Below are 20,569 nucleotides of genomic sequence, written 5' to 3'. Positions count from 1 at the left end.
ACCTGCAAGGTTAAAATTCTGCAAGCTAGGCTTCAGCAATATGTGAACTGAGGACTGCCAGAAGAGTAGGCTGGTTTTTGAAGAGGCAGAGGAGCTAAAGGCCAAATTGTCAATGTCTATGGATTATGGAGAAAGCAAGGGAGTTCCAGAGAAATAACTGCTTCTGTTTCATTGACTACACTAAAGCCTTTGACTGTGTGCATCCCAACAAAATGCGGTGGTGGAATACCAGATGAAATACCAGATCTCTCTTACTTGTCTCCTGAGGAACCTGCATGTAGGCTAAGAAAACAGTCAGAACTGAACATGGAAAACAACTGGTTGGTTTGAGATTAGAAAAAGCATACAACAAGGCTGTATATTGTCACCTTATTTATTTTAACTTACATGCAAAGTAAAAGTATATCACATTACATGACAGGCAAGATGAGTCAAAACCAGAATTGAGTTTGCCAGGAGAAATATCAACAATCTCACATGTGCAGATGATACACCTCGGATGACACAAAGTGAAGAAAAATTAAGAAGCATCTTGATGAGGGCAAAAGAGAAGAGTGTAAAATCTGCTTGAAGCTTAACATCAAAAAAATGAAGATCTTGGCAACTGGCCGTCAATTCCTGGCAAATAGAGGAAGAAGAAATGTGACAGATGACAGATTTTATATTCTTGGGCTCAAAGATCACTGCAAATGGTGACTGTAGCCATGAAATTAAAAGACACTTGAACCTTGGAAGGAAAGCTATGGCAAATCTGGACAGCATACTGAAAAGTAGAGATACCGCCTTGCCAGCAAAGAAAGGTCCATATAATGAAAGCTATGGTTTTCCCTGTAGCAATATATGACTGAGAGTTGGACAATGAGGAAAGCTAAGAGACTTTTGAGAGTCCCTTGGACAGCAAGGAGATCAAATCAGTTAATACTTAGAGAAATTAATTCAGGCTATTCATCAGAAGGTCAAATTCTGAAGCTGAAGTTTAAATACTTTGGCCTCATAATGAGAAGGTGGTACTTACTGGAAAAGACCCTGATGCTGGGAAAGATTAAAGGCAAAAGGAAAAATGGATGGCAGAGGATGAGATGGATCGGTAGTGTCATGGAGACAACGAACATGAACTTGGATGGACTTTGAGAGAGAGAAGGTAGAAGAATGTGGTGTGCTGTGGTACCTGGGGTCACAGATAGACACTCCTGAACAACTAAACAACAACAAAGGGGTCTGGTGTGCTATGGTCTATGGTCATGACTGAATCATGAATAGCAGCAGGATAAGGAGATTCCTGGCACCTTTGAATACCCTGGTCATGAGTGAACTAGATAAAAATGCATTAGTAAAATTCCTTTGATGCTGAGAGGTTGTACCCATGGCCCTTATCAGTCACCTGGCCTGTTTCTGTTGGAGTTCCCTGTCTCCTCCTAGTCTGACTATACTTCCTCAAAGATCATGTCTTTGCTTACATTTTTCTTCACTGGGCAACTGAGTGGCACAGTGGACAGAGCAGTGGGCCTAGAGTCAAGAAAACCTGAGTTCAAATAGAGCCTCAGACACGTGCTAGTTAGATGACCTTGGGCAAGTCATTTAACCTCTGCCTACCTCAGTTTCCTCCTCTGTAAGATGGGGATAATAACAGTACCTACCTCCCAGGGCCTGGCACATAGTAAGTAAGCGCTAGATAAATGTTAACTATTATTAGTATGTTATTCACTTAAAATAACTTCTCTCCTCCAAGCTTTACCAGTCTAATTTTTACCCATTCTTCAAATCTCAGATCAGATGCTAACTCTTTGAAACCCTTATTGATTTTCTCCTCCTTCACCCCAAGCCAGGAGTAATCTGTGTCTTCTAAACCAACATGGCACTTTGTACCTCTCTTATGACACTTATTCAACCCTGTGTATACTCATGTTGTGTATCTGTCTTATCTCATTAGATTCTAAACTCCATTTGGATAGGGACTGTTCCTCTTTTTTTTTTTTTGTATCTCTCACATTATGTCTTGAATATAACAGGTGCTCAGTAAATATTTGTTGAATGAATGCAGTGGGAGGGGTTGATAACCCTTGTTCTGTAAATAACATAGAATTAGAGAAAGTTGCAGAAGACTCCAAGGGTCTTATGGTCGGTTGCCCATTCTGTGTAGGAGGCCTCTTAACAGTATCCTAAGTATTCATCTTTCCTGTGCTTAGATACTTGGGGACAAGGGGCACTCACTACCTGGACAGAATAGCTCATTCCACTTCTGGACATTTCTGCTTATTTGTAAGGTCTGTGTTATAATGAGTTGAAGTATACCTTCCTGATAGCATACTTATTATTAATAAGAGTATGTAGTAATGAAGGTAATGGATGTTTCCGGTATAGTTGGAGTATAAAATTTGGCCTGCATTTCCCAGATATCAGGGTAATTGAATATAGTATTATTTAGAATAATAATAATACTAACAATCATAGTGTGCCGGGCACTGTGTTAAGCACATTACCCTTATTATCTCATTTGATCCTCATAACAAGTCTTGGAGATTAGTGCTATTATTATCACCAGGAAACTGAGGCAGACTACTAGTTAAATGACTTGTCCAGGGTGGTCTCCCTGACTCCAGGTCAGGTGCTCTATCCACTGCACCACCAGCTGAACATGTAAAAGGGAGGAGTCTGGAGAAGAGTGACAGCAAAAACAAAATTAATTTTTAAAAATAAAATACATTGGGATTTTTTCCTCCCATTTAGCTGCTGTAGCTTTATCTAGTAAGGGAATATTTTGGTAAAAAGGTGAAAAAAAACTTTTCCTTCTAGAATTTTTACAGGGGGGTGTGTGTGTGTGTTTGTTCTTATCTGATAATCTTCAAGTTAGGTAGAACCAAGTTGATTACCCCTATTCTTTAAATAAGGAAACTGGCTCCAAGTGTTGTGACAAGCCCAAGATCTCACAGTTGTCATTTCCTGCTATGTCCCTCACTCCTGCCAAAGGAAAACAGTTAAGCTAAATCACTGCTCAGCCTCTCAGTTCTCTGCTGGGGAAGGAGAAAGTGCTTCCTCATCTATTCACTAAGAACAGGGTTGGTCATTACAGTCTGAAGATAGATATCTTTTGTTTGGTTTTGGGGGTTTTTTAGACTATTGGGGTTAAGTGACTTGCCCAGGGTCACACAGCTAGTACGTGTCAAGTGTTTCATCTGAGGCCGGGTGTGAACTCAGGTCCTCCTGACTTCAGGGCCGGTACTCTATCCACTGTGCCACCTAGCGGTCCGGATAGATGTCTTTTACTCTTAGGTTTTCTTAACATTATTGTAATAATTGTTTTCCTGACTTCACCCTGCGTCAGTTCATACAAATCTTACATATGTCTATTCTTTGTATTCATTGTTTCTTACAGTGCAACAAAATTTCGTTAGAGAAGTAGCATGACTTGGACTCAAGGAGTTCATCTCCTGTCTCAGATAACTTAGTAGCTGTCGTACACTAACAAGTCATTTAACCTGAACCTCAGTTTCCTTATCTGTGAAATGGAAATAACAGAGTTACTATCGTGATCAAATAAGATAACATATGTAAAGCATTTTATAAACCTTACAGTACCATTAAAAGTCAGCAGTTATTATATTCATATACTATAGTTTCTTCAGACATTCTTCAGTTGATGAGTATCTGTTTTGCTTCAGTTTTTGCTACTACAGAAAAGCTGCAATGAATATTTTGGTATCTCAGGGACTGGCACTTTCTTTCTGTCTTTGATTTCTAGCACAGGTCTGACTATGTCCTTCTCCCATTCAGTAAATTCCAGTGGCTCCTTATTGCCTTCAGGCTCAAATGCAATTTTATCTTTTGGTTCTTAAAGACCTTCAACAGCCTGGCCCCCAACCTATTTTGCAGCCGTTTATGTGTCTCCTTATCCCCGTCACTCACTTTACAGTCCAGCCATGTGGACCTATTTGCTGTTCCTCACAGGTGACATGCCGTCTCCTATCTCCAAGCTGCAAGTGCATTTATTTCTCATCTCTGCTTCTTGGGGTCCTCAGTTCAAGTGTTGCCTTGTAAATGAAACCCTTTGGGGATCTTATCTTTTTCCTAGTGCCCTCCCCCACCAATGACAGTAAATTTGTCTTGTATTTACTTACGTACGTACATTTGTTTTTGTCTTTGTATCTCCACTGTCTAGGTCAATGCCTTTCACAATGTAGATACTTAATAAATAGTTGTTGGTTGATTGATGTGTGCCTGGTATCGTCAAAACCAGGTGATTCATTGCTCTTTCTATCCCACCATCTGCATTTCTACATCCTCTTGCAATATAAGGCATTATCTCTTAATGGGAAAATTGTGGAAATCCAAAGTTGAGAGTCCCAAGGTCCAACATATGTGCCAAGTATTGCTTACCTGATATTTCTAGCAAAAAATTTAATCTAATTAGCTAGCTGGTAGGCCCATAAAACTTAACCAGCTGCCTACTCTTCCAGCTACTATTAGGTGTCATTCTTGGATCAATTAGCAAGTGTAAAAAATTCATATGACCCACATGCACAGATTTCTGTCAAGCAGCTTGCTATTAAAAGAACTTTAATATCCCTTGTTTAGAGAAAAAAAAATCCAAAGAATTAGGCAGATGAGTGAGTGCTTTGTTTTTTAAGCATTTAGCAAAGGCAACCAAAATAGCAACTGGTTCTGATAGTGTATACTGTATGTCACATCCATAATCCTCACCCCTCACCTGATGAAAGGAGTTTGTTTCCTTTTCAATTCAAACAATTCAGAATTGTTTCTTTACCATTTCTCCAGTACTGAGAATAATAATTACTATTAATCAGAGTTCAAGTTGTTTTTTAGTGTTATCTTTTACAGTATTGTCATCGTTGTGTATATTCTCTTGGTTCTACTTTCTTCACTCTATTACATCGTAGAAGTCTTTCTATGATTCTCTGAATTATTTCATGTACATAACCTCCTTATGGCAACTAAGGGCCCACCTTCTATAAGAAGCCATTCCCAACCCCTTTTAATTCTGGTGCCTTCCCTCTGCTGATTATCTCCAGTTTGTCCTGTGTGTAACTTATTTGAACATAGTTATTTACATGTTGTCTCCCCATCAGACTGAGCTTCCTGAGAAGAGACTAGTATTTGCCTTTGTGTCTCCAGGGCTTAGTGTCTGGCATATAGTAGGCACTTAGTAAGTAAGTGTTTATTGATTGACTGACAATCTATTATATTTTCATACCACACTTTGTTCAGCTATTCCCCAAGTCTAGTTTTTTGCTACTACAAAGAGTGCTGCTTTGAATTAGTTGCTGATACCTGAGATCTTTTTGTTTTTGTCATAAATCTATTTGGGGCATATACCTAATAGTAGGTTGCATGATTTTAGGTTATATAAAGGTTGGTGGCTTGTCTTCCATGAAACTCCAAACTGTTTTTTGGAATGACTGTCAATTCACAGCATTATTAATGTGAATATTAATGTACCTTTCCTGTTTCTTTTTAAAATCTCCCTTCCCCATGAGGAGAAACCACAGAATTGTTCTACTTAAAATTTTTCTTATTTTTCTTTCCCCATATCCAATCTGTTGCCAATGTTGATTTTACTTTTTCGTCATCTCTTGCATACATCCTGTTCTCTCTTCTGACACTGCCACCACCTTGGTGGAAGCCTTCATTACCACACTCCTGGCCTGTTGCAATAGCCTGCAGGTTAGTCTCCCAGCTACATGTTTCTATCCATTCCAGTCCATCCTTCACTCAGCTGTCAAAATTATCTTCCTAAAATGCAGGTCTGTCATACCCCACCCCCACCCCCCAGTCCAGTGGCTTTCTGTCCCCTCCAAAGTCAAATATAAAATTCTCTGTGTGGCATTCAAACCCCTTTATAACCTTCCCTGCCCTCTCCACTTTTCCAGTCTCCATCCACCTTACACCATACCCACTACCCTCCAGATAACTCCAGTGCAATTCAGTGGCCCCAGCCTCCTTGGTATTCCTCAAACAAGGTATTTCATCTCCTGACTCCTGACATTTCCCTGACTATCTTCCATTTCTGGGATATAATCTCTCCTCATTTTTACCACCTAGCTTTCCTGACTTCCTTCAAGTCTCAGCTAAAATCTAACCTACAACAAGCCTCTACTAATCCCCCTTAATGCTAATGACTTCCCTCTGTTGATTATTTCAAATTTATCTTGTATGTAGCTTAATTGTGCATACTTGTTTGCATATTTTCTACCCTATTAGACTGTGAACTCCTTGACAGCACACTGGCTTTTGCCTTTGTATCCCCAATAGGCACTTAATAAATTATAACTATATTCCAAGTATTGCTAGTTTTAGGGTCATGATTGATTTAGAACAAAGAGCTGCTTTTCTGGCCATCCTCTCTTCAAGTGGAGTTTGGGATAGAAATTTGGGCTGGATACATAGACTTGGAAGTCAGATGAGATGATTGAGAAAGATGGGTAGTGAGAAAGAGGAAAGGGACTCAGAGAAAAACTAGACAGTGAGGATGGCGTACTAAGATTTTCTTTAAATTTTTTGCATCAGTATTCATCAGTGAGAATGGTTTACTCTGCTTTATCTCTCCCTGGTTTGGATTTATCTGATAAAAGGAATTTGTCATGGGGCATACTAAAAGGTTTTATAAAATAAGTATAACCACTTTTTTGAAAATCATGAGTGGTTGAAAGTTAAGATGCAGACAGTAGTCATTAGGAGAGAATGTTTAATTTGGGACATAGTGAAATAATTAGTAAAGGAATAGACTTAGTCTAACTCAGAAATTGTTTTCTGAGTCTTTATGCTGCAAAGTGCAAGAACAGCTTTTAAATGTGCATTTTTGTTTTTTTTATCTTGAAAACAGATTTCTAACAAGAAAAACAGCATTATTGCTTCCCAAACTTCATTGTCTAAAATGAAAATACCTACTCCACAACCTGTAGTGAAGAAAGAAAAACGCCTAAGTAATTCAAGGTTTCATGTTAGCAATAACAGAGAACTACAAAAACTACCAGCTTTAAAAGGTACTTTTCGTTATTTTTATTTTGTTAATGTTTATCTTTTAGGGGAAGGAAAAAAGAATGTTAATGATCTTTTCCCATCATTTGTAATTCTTTTTGTATTTTGTAAAATTTCCTTCTCTCAGTCTCTTAGACTGAATTATAGTGTTCTCTAATTTATACGATACTTTAAATTAATTTTGGCAAAAAATGTTTCGTAAGTAGGTAAAAGCTGAATAGTTACCAAAGATGAAAATATGATTGCAAGTGTATTGTTTTATTACGAACACTGAGAAAAGTAAGGGTTTTTTTGGTCCTCCTCTTGATTTTTTTTTTCCCTTATGGACAAAAGTGGATTATTAAGGAAAATTTAAGATTATCGTTGGTGGTTTGTAAGAACAATAGAAATCTATAAATTTGTTTTCTCAAAGAAGAAATGTACTGTTATGCATCTTTAATTTTTAAAAAATCTGTCCTTAGTACTTGTAACTCATAATTGTTAATTACATTTTAGTCTTTTCACATTTGCAAATAGTTCTGCCAAATTGTTTTAAGATTCTGTAAGGATGAGGGCAGCTAGGTGGTGCAGTGGATAGAGCACTAGCTCTTGAGTCAGGAGGACCTGAATTCAGATGCAGCCTCCAACACATAACACTTACTAGCTGTGTGACCCTGGGCAAGTCACTTAACCCCAAATGCCTCACTAAAAAAAAAAAAAAGATTCTTTGAGGATTATAGAAAAGTTTCTGCGTTAATTCTAACAGACTACTTATTTATTAAGGGTTTGAAAGTTAAGTGGAACTTCATTTTTACATAGATTGATATAGATAGATGTGTATTCATGTAAGAAAACAAGAATAACATCTACTTTCTTGATGAAAAATGTATTATGTGTAGGGAAGAGAATACTTTCAAGATTCATTTCTACCATCATGCCATCCCTCACTAGCTTGACTAAGTAAGCACCTCAAGATAAAGACCATCTTTGCTTAGAAATCCCTCAGTATAGTACTCATGTACACAATCTACTCAAACTATATTGAGGAAAGAATAGGCAATGGGTGTGAACAGGTTTTTTAACTTAACTTTCACATACTTGCTAAAACATTTTTGGATTGTGTAGAACCCTACATATTCAACAACTGTTGGGTTTTTTTTTTTAGTAGATATCTTTTTTTTTTTAATGTGAGGCAGTTGGGGTTAAGTGACTTGCCCAGAGTCACACAGCTAGTGAGTGTTATGTGTCTGAGGCCAGATTTGAGCTCAGGTCCTCCTGACACCAGGGCCGGTGCTCTATCCACTGTGCCATCTAGCCTTCTCAATAGACACTCCCTACTGCACATGGTTGTTGGGAAGAAAGTGCTTTGTAAACCTTACAGTACTGCAGAATTGTGAACTGTTTGGAGAGAGAGCAATGATTGGTCACATTTATGTAGTACTTTAAAACTTAGAAAGTACTTTCCTCACAACTCTTCAAACTTGTTGATACAAGTATTATTATGTCCACTTTACAGATCATAGGATCGATCGTATATTTGGAACTGGAAGGAACTTCAAAGATCACCTAATCTAGCCCCCTCATTTTACATGAGACTCATAATCAGGATGTGACCTTGTTCAGCGTCTCATTAGTTAAGTCTTGAGAGAGAGAGCAAGAGCGAGCACAAGTGCCACCTGTGTAGGAGGCTGTTGTAATAATATAGCTGAGGGATGAAGAGAACATAAACTTAAGGTGAAGGTGGTTGTCTGTGGCGATAGAGAGAAGAGATGAGACTTGAGAGATGTGGTAGAGGTAGAGACAGCAACATCTGACAACTGATCAGAGATGTGGAATGAGAGAGAGAGAGGGAGGAATTGATGATAAAGCCCAGATTATCCTAGGAGGTACCTGGGATATTGGAAAGCTGTTATTCCCTTTAATAGAGAAATGTGGAAGAGCAGAGGGTTTGGGGGCAGAGATAACAAGCTCAGTTTGAACATGTTGAACTTGGGATGCCTTGGAATATCCCATCTGAAATGTCCATCAGGCAGTTGGTGATGCAGGACCAAAGCTTGGGGAAAAAACTGTCGCCAGAGATGTTGATTTAAGAGTCATCTGCATAGTTAATTAAACCCATGGTAGCTGATGAGATCGCAAAAAGGAAGTGTGTATAGAGTAGAGGACCCCAAGAAATCTTCAGGTACACCCATTAGTACCCCCGTAATTTGAGGGCATGATGTGGGTGGTGATGAACCAGCCACAGGAGACTGAGGAGGAGGAGGAGTCAGACAGATAACCTGGAGAAAGCAGTGTTACAAAAACTCAAGAGCGTGCAGGAGAGTATGAGCCACAGTGTCAAATGAAGCAAATAGATTGAGAAGGATTAGGACTGAGAAAAAATTGGGTTTGACAATTAAGAGATTGTTGGTCATTTCGGAGGACAGTTTGTCTTGTGATGAGGGTGAACTAAGGTTGCAAACGAGTGAATGAAAAAAAAAGTGGAGGCAATAAGTCTAGACAGTTTTTTCCTGGGAATTTGGTTGAGAGAGGAATGAGAGATAGTTTGAGGACATGATAAAGTCTAGTAAATGTTATTTTTAAGGATGGGGAGACTTAGGAATGTTTGAAGGCAATAGGGAAGCTTGAGTAAGAGAGACAAGATTCAAGAGTGGGAGGGGTGATTCAGAGAGCAGTCTGCTGGAGAAGTTGGATCAAGGGCACAGGTAAAAAACTGTTGTTGGCAAGGAAGAGAGCCGCCTTATTAAGAGAGAGACTGGTGATGTGGGGAGGAGAGAGTAGGGGATGATTTTAAGGGGTTTGATATGAAGAGAAAGGGAGAAGAGGGCTAGTGACCTTGATTTTCCCAGTAAAGTAAAAGGTAAGGTTCTCAGCCTAGAGAATGGGGAGGGAGGAAGGTATAGAAGACTTGAGGTGAGAAAAGAATGAAATAGTGAAGGAGTGAGATAGGAAATCATGGAGGAATTAAAGGATTCCCTTGCCACAGTGAGGGTCCAATTGAAGTTGGATAACATGAATTTATAGTGTGTCTAATCAGCACTGTTATGTAACTTCTTCCAATTCCTTCAGCATCATGTGAATAGAAGGTTATGGTCAGATAGAGAAATGTCAGCATTCTTGATTAAGGAAGTAGAACATTTACAGATAATGGTTAGATCTTGGGTGTTACCATACTTGTGAAAAGCACCAAAAAAAATCATAAGTACTTCTTTTGTTTGCTATAAACAGCCTGGCATTTTTTTTTAGCTCAAGATAATTATTGATAGTAAGTATGAAGTTCTTTGTATACTGAATTGGAAAAGGCTTTTTTGTTTATATCTCTTAATTATTCTTAATGTATTTTTTTCACTGTGACATTACTTAATGTCTAGTCAGGCAAGTTGAATTTATAAAAAGTACTTAAGAAAATTTTACAGTGATCAGTATTGTATACTTGGAGCATCATAATATTCTAGAGGTCATTAAGGAGGGGATTATACTGATTTGAAGTTGTCTCACTTGGGTGAAATGAAATTGTATCCTGTTGTTTTGGTATTTTAGGATACTTCTAGGCACATTATAATGTAACAAGTTTTACATATTTATCCATTTATCTTCCTACTTACCTTGTTTACTGTTTAAAAAGTCTTTCTGGCCTTGCGGTTTTATGTTGAAAACTTAGGTGTGAACATCAATCAGAATACCAGGGAGCCTATTTTTAGCCGTACAGTTGAATTGCCTTGACCAAGTATATATGTATAGCCTGCTGCAATTAGGTTTTGCCTTCAAGACTTTTTTCTTAACTAATCAATACAAGTAATAGTTATACCCTGACAGATTCCATAATCTGTATGATGTTTTTTTAAAATATTTACTTCAATACCATAAAGATTCTTGATTTTGTCATTATTAATAAGCACCTTTCTCTGCTTCCCTCTCCAAACAAATGCACATGTTGCAGCCACTCAAGCATTTAATAGAGTGGCTGTTGCAGAAAACCTTATCCCTTGCTGCCAACCTGATGACTAGCCTCTTCAGATTTAGCTATGCTGGTCCTCCAGTGACATACATATAATTTATGATGTTTACTAAGGATGTTTGTGATATATAATTCTAGAAGGGGGTGCATAATATAATCAGAGGATCCCATAAATAGCATACCATCTTTATTAATGTACAGAAAAGAAAAAGCTTCATTAAATCTTATACATTTTCTTTTCTCTTGACACTTTGACATCAGCTTCTGGCTTGCTTTTTGTCTTCATGAATAACAAAGGATGAGGTCTTGGGAGGGCGGCAGTTTGCATCCTTGACACTTTAGTTTTTAGTTTGAATGTTTTGTAAATTATGGCCTACTTTTTTTAAAAAAGCTCATATTTATAAAAACATACTTAGGGAATAAATGTTAAAGCTGGAAGGGAGACCTGCAGAGATGGCCTAGTGTAGTCTCTTCATTTCATAGGAAGTCAGGGTTCATGGGGTAAATATCCGGGAAGGCTCTGCCACCATGCCCAGCTTTCTTTTTCTTTCTCTCTTACATATTTTGGAAACAGTCACTTCTCCCCTTCCAACAATTTTACTTCTAGCAGCTAATTTTTTCTTATTGATAAGGATCAGATCTAGTAGTTTCTCTTCTTGAAGAATAAAATTACTATTAAGTCCAGCTAAGAAATTATTAATTGCTCTGCTGGGGACAAAAAGCTCTAGCACATGTCTGGTTAGTGGAAGTCTTTCCTTGCTGCTATATTATGCTTGCTTGTCAGATTTCTGTTTCCCAGCATTTCATTTATTTCAGTCTTCTCTTTAAAATGGGTTAAATTATCTCACATAAAAGAGGGAAGAAAAAGCTTTTACAGTGGAGGGGAAAAAGGGGGAGGTGAGAGGGAATGAGTGAATCTTAATCTCATCGGATATGACTTAAGGAGGGAATGACACTCAATTGGGTATGGAAATCTATCTTACCCTACAGGAAAGTAGGGAGAAAGGGAATGGGGTGAGGGGTGGGGGTGATAGGAGGGCAGATTGGAAGGAGTATTCAGAATGCAAGCCATCTTGGAGTGGGGGGACGGGAGAGATGGGGAGAAAATATTTAACTCAGAATCTTGTGGAAGTAAATGTCAAAAACTAAAAATAAATAAATTGAATAGAATAAAATGTGAGTACTATATGTCCGTGACATTGTTTATTACTTCTGTTTCCACTTCCATTGATCTTCATTCAAATGCTTTCCATCATGCTTCCCCTAACTCTGGTTCCTGCATTTCTCACATGCATATACATATACGTATACATACATACACATACATACACATACATGTATGTGTGTGTGTGTGTGTGTGTATGTGTTCATATACACACCTACTCAATATTTAAGGCTACTTCCTTTTATCCAGTCACTGGTCTCTCAATCTCCAAGTCTCAGTGATATTGCTGGCTTGTCTCTTAGATTTTGCTATCTTTGAATTTCTGGGTTTGAGCTGCTATTTTTTTTTCCTTTTTGGGGGGGTGGGGTGGGGTGGGGCAGTTGGGGTTAAGTGTCTTTTCACAGAGTCACACAGCTAGTAAATGTTATGTGTTTGAGGCCAGATTTGAACTCAGGTCCTCCTGACTTCAAGGGTCAGTGCTTTATCTGCTGAGCCACCTAGCTGCCCCTGCTGAGCTGTTATTGTATTAAAAAAAAAAAGTGCTGGACTTAGAAGCAAAGGACCTGGGTCAAATCTTGGCTCTGCCACTTTCTACCATTGTGATTTGTCTAAATCGTTTAACATTTCCTCAGTTCCTCATCCATAAAGTGATGGAATTAAACTGAATAACCCCTAACGTATCCTTCCAGCTCACACTATATGGTCTCATGTTGTGGTATCTATCTTGACAGATGTATCTAGTAAATTTTCTCATTCTTGCTTCATTTTCAGTTTTAAATACTTTTCGTGAGGTTCACAAGACTTTAGGGAAATATATTCTTTTTATTTTTTAAAGGTTAAAAAAAGTTTTGATGCCTTGCAATTATCATTTCTTTGTTTTTTTTAATTAACCAGAATCTATCATCTCTCCTTCTCACATGGGCTCCCCTCAGTTGAAAAAAAGAAAAATGCTTGTAACAAATCTGTGCAGTCAAGCAACATGAATTTGCACATTGGGCATGTCTAAAAACAGTCTCAACCTGCATTCTGGGTCCATTACTTGCTAGGAGGTGGTAGTTTATTACATTGATCAGAGTTCTTGTAGCTTTCAAAACTGCTTTTACAATATTATTTGTTATTGTATAAAGGCATATATGGTTTTTTTTTAATTTATTTATTTTGATTTTTAGCATTCACTTCCATAAGATTTTGAGTTCTAAATTTTCTCTCCCTCCCTTCTCTCCCCCCTTTTGAAGGTGGCATGCAATCCGATATAGGCTCCACATATATATTCATATTAAACATATTTTCACATTAGTCATGTTGTAAAGAAGAATTAGAACCAATGGGAGGAACCACGAAAAATAAGAAACAAAACACCCCCAAAAAAGAGAAAGGGCAAATAGTATGCTTCAATTTGCATTCAGACTCCATAGTTCTTTTTCTGGATGTAGATGGCATTTTCCATCATGAGTCTTTTGGAATTGTCTTAGATTGTTGCGTTGCTGAGAAGAGCTGAGTTTATGAAAGTTAGTCATCGCACTACGTGGCTGTTACTGTGTACAGTGTTCTGGTTCTGTTCACTTCACTCAGCATCAGACCATATAAGTCTTTCCAGGTTTTTCTGAAGTCTGCCTGCTCATCATTTCTTATAGCGCAATAGTATTCCATTATATTCATATACCACAACTTGTTCAGCCATTCCCCAACTGATGGGCATCCCCTCAATTTCTAATTCAGCCACAGAAAGAGCTGCTATAAATATTTTTGTATATGTGGGTCCTTTTCCCATTTGTATGATCTCTTTGGGGTATAGCCTTAAAAGTAGTATTGCTGGGTCAAAGGATATGCACATTTTTATAGCCCTTTGGGCATAGTTTAAAATTGCTCTCCAGAATGATTGGATCAGTTCACAACTCCACCAGTTTTCCCACATCTTCTCCAACATTTATCCTTTTCCTGTTTTCTCATGTTAGCCAATCTAATAGGTGTGATGTGGTACCTCGTAGTTGTTTTGATTCACACTTCTCTAGTCAATAGTGATTTAGAGCATTTTGTTATATGACTGTAGGTAGCTTGAATTTCTTCATCTGAAAACAGCATATTCCTTCTTAGTGGTTTACATTAGGTGCATTCCATCCCTGACCAGGAGTCTGTATTTCCTGTATTTTAAGCTACGGCCACGAAATACATATCTTCTTAACTAGCTGTTCACTTCCTAAATTTACCTTTTCTTGTCAGAAGCCCTAGGCAGCAGTATCTTGCCCCCAAAGACATAAGCCTTACACAATATTTTTTAGAATCTTTCTGGCCCTCTGTGCCTATGAAAATCAGTAGAAGTTAGTTATCATGTTTGATAAGCCTTAGGAGGTACTTGGTCACATCCTTTATTCGTACCCCTGGAAGATAGTAGATCCCTCTGTTGTTAGTATGAAGTCAACACAAAACCCTCTAAATTTCCCTTGGGAAGTCACCGACCACCCGTACTTGTTTCTCTTGTCTCCTCTTACCTTTCCTTGATGATTTTTCATCTGATCATAGGATTGTTACTTTAGAGCTGGAAAGAAGGTGAGAAGTCTCCTAGCCCAACTCCTTCATTTTATATATGAGAAAATTACGGCCTAGAGAGGTTAAATGATTTGCCCAAGGTCACATAAGCAGCTCCTGTCAAAGCCAGAATTTGAACTCAGGTTCTTTGGTTCAGTGGATAGAGCACTGGGCTTGGCTCAGGAAGATTCAGCTTTATGAGCTCAAATCTGGCCTCAGACACTTACCAGCGATGTGACCATCTTTGCCTCTGTTTCCTCATCTGTAAAATGAGCTGGAGGAGGAAATGGCAAAACCACTCCAATAGTCGGATACAACTAAAACAACTGAATAGCAGCAACAAAAATTTAGAGAAGAATGTAATGTTTTCTGGTTTGCATACCTTGAGTTTGTGATAGCTGTGGGACTAGGACAACGCTAGAAGTGTTGTCAAGCAGACCTTTTGTAATGTAGTAGTGGAAAAGGTAATTATATCATTTTTAAACAATTACCACTATTTACATACCATTTTTAAGTTGGGGGATTTGTGGAGGGTGGAAGAAAGGTTGGTTAAATGCTTCTCTGTCCCCCTTTAAAATTTTTTATTAATACTATTTTCCTTTTTCTATGTTACTGTTAATTTCCGAGGACTTTGTCCCTCTTCTCTTCCCCCACCAATAGAATTCTGCCTTGTTAGAAATAAATATAGTCAAGCCAACAAGTAAGTACATTGGTCATGTCTGAAAATGTATGCTTTATTCCACCCTAAAGGCTGCAAAGCATTTTACATCTATTATCTCATTTTAGTCTCAGTATAGCATTGTGAGGTAAGCTAAATGTTTACAGCGTGCTGCGTAATGTGGTAAGCACTGAGGATACAAAGAAAGGCAATGATTAGTCCCTGTTCTCAAGAGGCATACATTCTAATCAAAGTACTAGGGTTATGATTATCCTCATTTTACAGAGGAGGAAAAAGAAGCAAGGGAAGGACAGTTAGTCATCGAGCCGTTATTATCTACTCTGTGCCAAGCACTGTGCTAGGCATTGGAGGTGCAAAGATAGAAGTGAAGTAGGCCCTGCTCTCAAGGAGCTTACATTCTGTAGGGATAGGCAGCTTGTACAGATAACATGAACCGAATACATATAAGATTGTTTAGGGCAGGGAGTTGGGGAATCAGAACGGTCTTCATGTAGAAGAAAGGGTACTTAAGCTGAGACTTGGAGGAAGAAAGGGATTGTATAACCCAGAGAGGAGGCGGAGGGCATTCCAGATGTGGGAGACAACCCCTGCAATCCACAGAGATGAAAGACGGAGTGCCATGTTTAAGGGACAGCAAGAAGACCAGCTGGACAAGGCCAAACGGCCGCAGGGAGCGGGTACAACACACAATGAGGCTGGAAAGGTAAGTTGAGATCAGGCTATGAAGGGCATTAAAAGCCAGACAGAGTTTATGTTTCATCTAAGAGGTAGTTTGGAGCCACTGAGTTTGGGCCCGACCTGCCCCTTAAGCAGAATCATTGTGTGGAAAAGATGTGTTAAAATGGGCAAAGACTTAGGACCAGGAGACCACGTCGGAGACTTAAAGTAGTTCAGATGATGATAAGAGTCTGAGCTGCTTTAGTGGCCATGTGATTTCCAAGAAGGAAATGGATATGAGAAATGTCAGGGAAATAGAAAAGGGAAATTTTGGCAACTGATTGGATATGTGGAGTGAGGGAGAGTTAAGTGTCTAGGGCAATGCTGGAAGATGGTGTTATGTTCAAGAGAATTAGAAAAGGTTAAGAATGGATTTCAGAGTGAAAGACAGTGGCTTTTATTTTGTTCATATTGAGTTTCAGATGGCTTTGGGGCAGCCGTTTTGAAATCTCCAGTAAGTAGTTCTGTCTCAAGAGAGATGATGTAGCTATGAGTCATTTCTGTGGGTGCTAATGTGAGAGAAAAGGACTCAAAGAGAACTCTAGGGTGCATCCTTAGTTATGTGGTGTGGTACAGATAAAGAACCAGCAAAAGAGACTGAAAATGACTGACCTGGCAAGTAGGAAGAGAACCAGGAGAGAGCAGTGTCATGAAACCCCAGCAAATAGAGTATCCAGGAGAAGAGGGTGATCAACAGTGTCATTCTGCAGAGAAGTTATGAGGGATGAACACTGAGAGAAGGACCATCAGAACTAGTGAGTAAGAAATTATTTGGCTGGGGGGTGGGAGTGATGTAAGGCAATGTAAAAACAAACTATCAATACAAAACATTTTATTTTTCCAAAAATCACTTGTGACTTGGAGAGAACATTCTCAATTGACTGAGGTCAGAAGTCAGATTGCAGAGTTAAAGAAAAGTGGAGACGACAAAAATATAAGTCGATTCTTCTAGGAGTTTGACTGAGAGAGGAAGGAGAGAATTATAGCTTGAAGAAGATAGGGTGTAGTAAAGTTGTGTTTTGGTTTTTTTTCTTTTTTGGTGAGGCAGTCGGGGTTAAGTGACCTGCCCAGGATCACACAGCTAATAAGTCAAGTGTCTGAGGCCAGATTTGAACTTGGATCTTCCTGACTCCAAGGCAGAAGCTCTATCCACTGCACCACCTAGTTGCCCCTTAGTAAAGTTTTTTTTTTAAGGGTGGGGAAGATGAACATGTTTGTAGGCATCGAGGAAAGAACCAGTAAATGGGAGAGATTGAAGATGGAGGAGAGTGAAATGAGAGGAGATGGGATAAAGGCCAGATGGATTGACATTGGTAAGAACGGGCTACTCTTGTAGTCCAATTCATATATTCCAGTTTTTTCTTTTTTCCCATCTTTTTCCTAGAGGTCTGGCCATAGTTTTAAGTATCCATAGTTAGTCCCTTCCATCTTTTCTTATAGCATAATAGTAATCCGTTACATTCATGTGACATTATGTGTTCAACCATTACCTAGTTCTGTGTACTAGAAAAAAAAGAGATGCTATAAATATTTTTTAACATATGATTCCTTTTTCATCTTTCTTTGATATTTTTGAGGCAGCTAGATAGCATAATATCGGATTTAGGAGTCAGAAAGACTGAAGTTCAAAACTGGCTTCAAACACTCGCTAGTTATATGCCCCTAAGTAATCTCTACTGCCTTAGTTTCCCTATCTGTAAAATGGGAATAATAATAGCACCTACCCTGCAGGGTTTTTGTGAGAATCAGATAAGGTAATATATGTAAAATGCTTTGCAAACCCTAAATTGATATGTAAATACTAGTTTTCATTAATATCATCATCATCATCATTATTTAGGCCTAGTAGTGGTATAACTGGGTCAAAAAGTATGCCAAGTTCCAAATTGCTTTAAATTGTTGAAACAATTCACAACTTAACCAACTTAATGGGCCTGTTTTTCCATAGCCCCTTCAACATTTGTCATTTTCCTTTTATGCCAACTTTGCCAGTCTAATGGGTGTGAAGTAGAACCTCAGAGTTGCTTTTAATTTTCATTTCTCTGATTATTAGTGATTTTGAAGCTTTTTTTTTTGCATGCTATTGATAGCTTGGATTTTTTTCACTCTGAGAACTACCAGTTCATATTTTTCAACTGTCATTTAGAGAATGTTTTTATTTTAATAAATTTTATTATTTTATATTTTCTAAAAATAGTTGTGTGATATTTAGATACTTGTATGTAACATAATTTCATGTGAATATAAATATTATAATAAAAATTATATTTTAAGTAGATTTTCCTACTTTAATAAAATCTGTTTCTTAATATAGCTTAGAAATGAGACTTTTATCAGAAGAACTTGCTAGAAAGATTTTTTTCCCCCATTTAACTCCTTCCGTTCTTATTTTAGCTGCATTGGTTTTGTTTGTGCAAATTTTTTTAATTTTGTTATTTATATTATTATTTTATGTAATCAGAATCACCTCTATACCTTGTTTGGTTGTGTATCTCTATACCTGTTCCCCTGTCCATAGATCTGAAAGGTAATTTCTTCCTTACTGCTCTAATTTATGATGTGACTTTTTTATATTAAAGTCATGTTTACATTTGGAGTTTATCTTACGGTTTGAGGTGTGATATAAACGAGGGGTTCTTAACCTTTTCTTTTTTTTTTTTTTTGCCATGGACCACTTTGGCAGTCTGGTGAAACCTCTTCTCAGAATAATGTTTTTAAATGCATAAAGTAAAATACATAGGATTACAAATGATATTGAAATAGTTATCAAAAAAATTGTTTTAAGAAAAGTTAAAAAAACCCATATTAAGAGCCATTGATTTAAAACTGATTTCTGCCGGACTACTTTCCAGTTTCCCCAGTGTTTTTTGTCAAATAATCAACCTGTAACCCTAGGAGCTGGGGTCTTTGGGTTTATGAAATACCAGGCTACTAGGTTCATTTGCTTCTATATATTGTATACCTAATCTATTCCATTCTCTTCTTAACTATCTAATACCTTCTCTTTCTTAACCATTACTAAGTAATTCAGTGATCACTACTTTGTAGTAATATAGTCTGAGAACTAGTACTTCGAGATACCCTTTCTTCTCAACTTTTTTCATGATTTTCCTTGAGATTCTTGACCTTTTGTTCCTATAGATCAGGGATATCTAACGTGGAGTCCATTAACTTTAATATTTTGATAACAATATTTCAGTATAACTGGTTTCCTTTGTAATCCTCTGTGTTTTATTTTATGCCTTCAAAAAAATTCTGAGAAGAGATCTGTAGATCTTACCAGATTGCTAAAAGTGTCCATGATACAAAGATAGTTAAGAACCCCTGATCCAGATGAATTTCATCACTTTTCTAGTTTTGTTAAGCAATCCTTTGATAGGTGGTTGGCAGGGCCCTGAATAAGTAAATCAGTAGTAGTATGGTTTTTATTATGTTGGCTGGGCCTATTAGCAGCAAATATCTTTCCAGTTATTTAGATCTGCGTTTTATTTCTGTGTTTTGTATTTGTATTCATACAGCTGCTAACATATGTTGTTGTTGTGGTTTGTCAGCTGTTCTCAAAGAGGACCATGACATAAGGATGAATACAGTGTAGCCGTGTCTTGGTGTGTGTTATAGGTGGTATACCTTGGTAGGTAGACTCCTAAGTATTTTATACATTCTGTGGTTATTTTTAAAGGAATTTCACTTTCAGTTTCTTCATGTTGGGTTTTGTTGGTAATATACAAAAATAGTGATGATTTAAATGGATTTATTAATACTCCTTTTACTTTTTTTTAATTTAATTTTTTAGTTGGCTTCTTAAGGTTCTCTAAATAAACCATCGTGTCATTTGTGAAAAATGATGATTCTGTTTCAACTTTGTATATGCTTATTGCTTCAATTTCTTTTTCTTGTCTTTTTTTTTTTGAGCCAAAGAAAAGGTTTATTAAATATTCGCCATATTGGCCAAGCTCTTAAGGAATCTGAGCACCTGTGAGCTGTTGACTAGATTGTAAAAATCTGAGCAGTGGCTGTAAGAATCAGAGCCTCTTTTTCTTGTCTTATTGTTATAACAGGCATTTCTAGCACTATACAAAATAGTAGTGGTAATGTGGACATCTTTGCTTGACTCCTGGTCTTATTGGAACAGCCTCTACTGTATCCCCATTACACATAATTCTGGGTCTTGATTTTAGATCAATATTTCTTTACCATATTGAGGAAAGTCTAGTAACTAAGGTGAATTATATCTTGCCAAAAGCTTTTCTGCTTCTGTTGAAGTAATGTGATTTTGCTATTAATAATGATCTATTATGCTGGTTGTTTTCCCTTATAGTAAACCGACTCTGCATTCTTGATATAAATTCAGCCTGATCATAGTGTATAATCTTTTTGATATGTTGCTAATAATTTATTTAAAATTTTGGGGTCTCTTCATTAGGAATGTTGGTCTATAGTTTTCTTTCTCTATTTTGAGGCTCCTTGGTTTAGGTATAAGATCATTTTGTATCATAAACAGAATTTGGTAGCATCCCTTCCTTTTCTATATTTGCAGTTTATCTAATACTAG

The 20,569-nt window shown here is 37.6% G+C and overlaps 1 protein-coding gene across 4 annotated transcripts in view; it reads left to right on the top strand.

Moving 5' to 3' along the window:
* PPP2R5C (protein phosphatase 2 regulatory subunit B'gamma) overlaps nucleotides 1-20,569 on the top strand; it is a 195,969-nt gene that overhangs the window by 22,443 nt on the left and 152,957 nt on the right. For 3 of the 4 annotated variants that reach the window (XM_020971139.2, XM_020971142.2, XM_020971141.2), the window contains exon 3: nucleotides 6,839-6,998. The exons of the other annotated variant lie outside the window; for it this stretch is intronic. In XM_020971139.2, coding sequence (XP_020826798.1) covers nucleotides 6,839-6,998 — 160 coding nt within the window. The remainder of the gene's footprint in view (nucleotides 1-6,838; nucleotides 6,999-20,569) is intronic. 4 annotated transcript variants of the gene reach the window in all.

The sequence above is a fragment of the Phascolarctos cinereus genome, unplaced genomic scaffold, assembly GCF_003287225.1.
Source record: "Phascolarctos cinereus isolate Bilbo 61053 unplaced genomic scaffold, phaCin_HiC Scaffold_2;HRSCAF=192, whole genome shotgun sequence".
In the NCBI taxonomy this organism is placed as follows: domain Eukaryota; kingdom Metazoa; phylum Chordata; class Mammalia; order Diprotodontia; family Phascolarctidae; genus Phascolarctos; species Phascolarctos cinereus.
The sequence above is the reverse complement of the archived record's forward strand: the minus strand, read 5'-3'. Positions and strand labels throughout refer to the sequence as shown.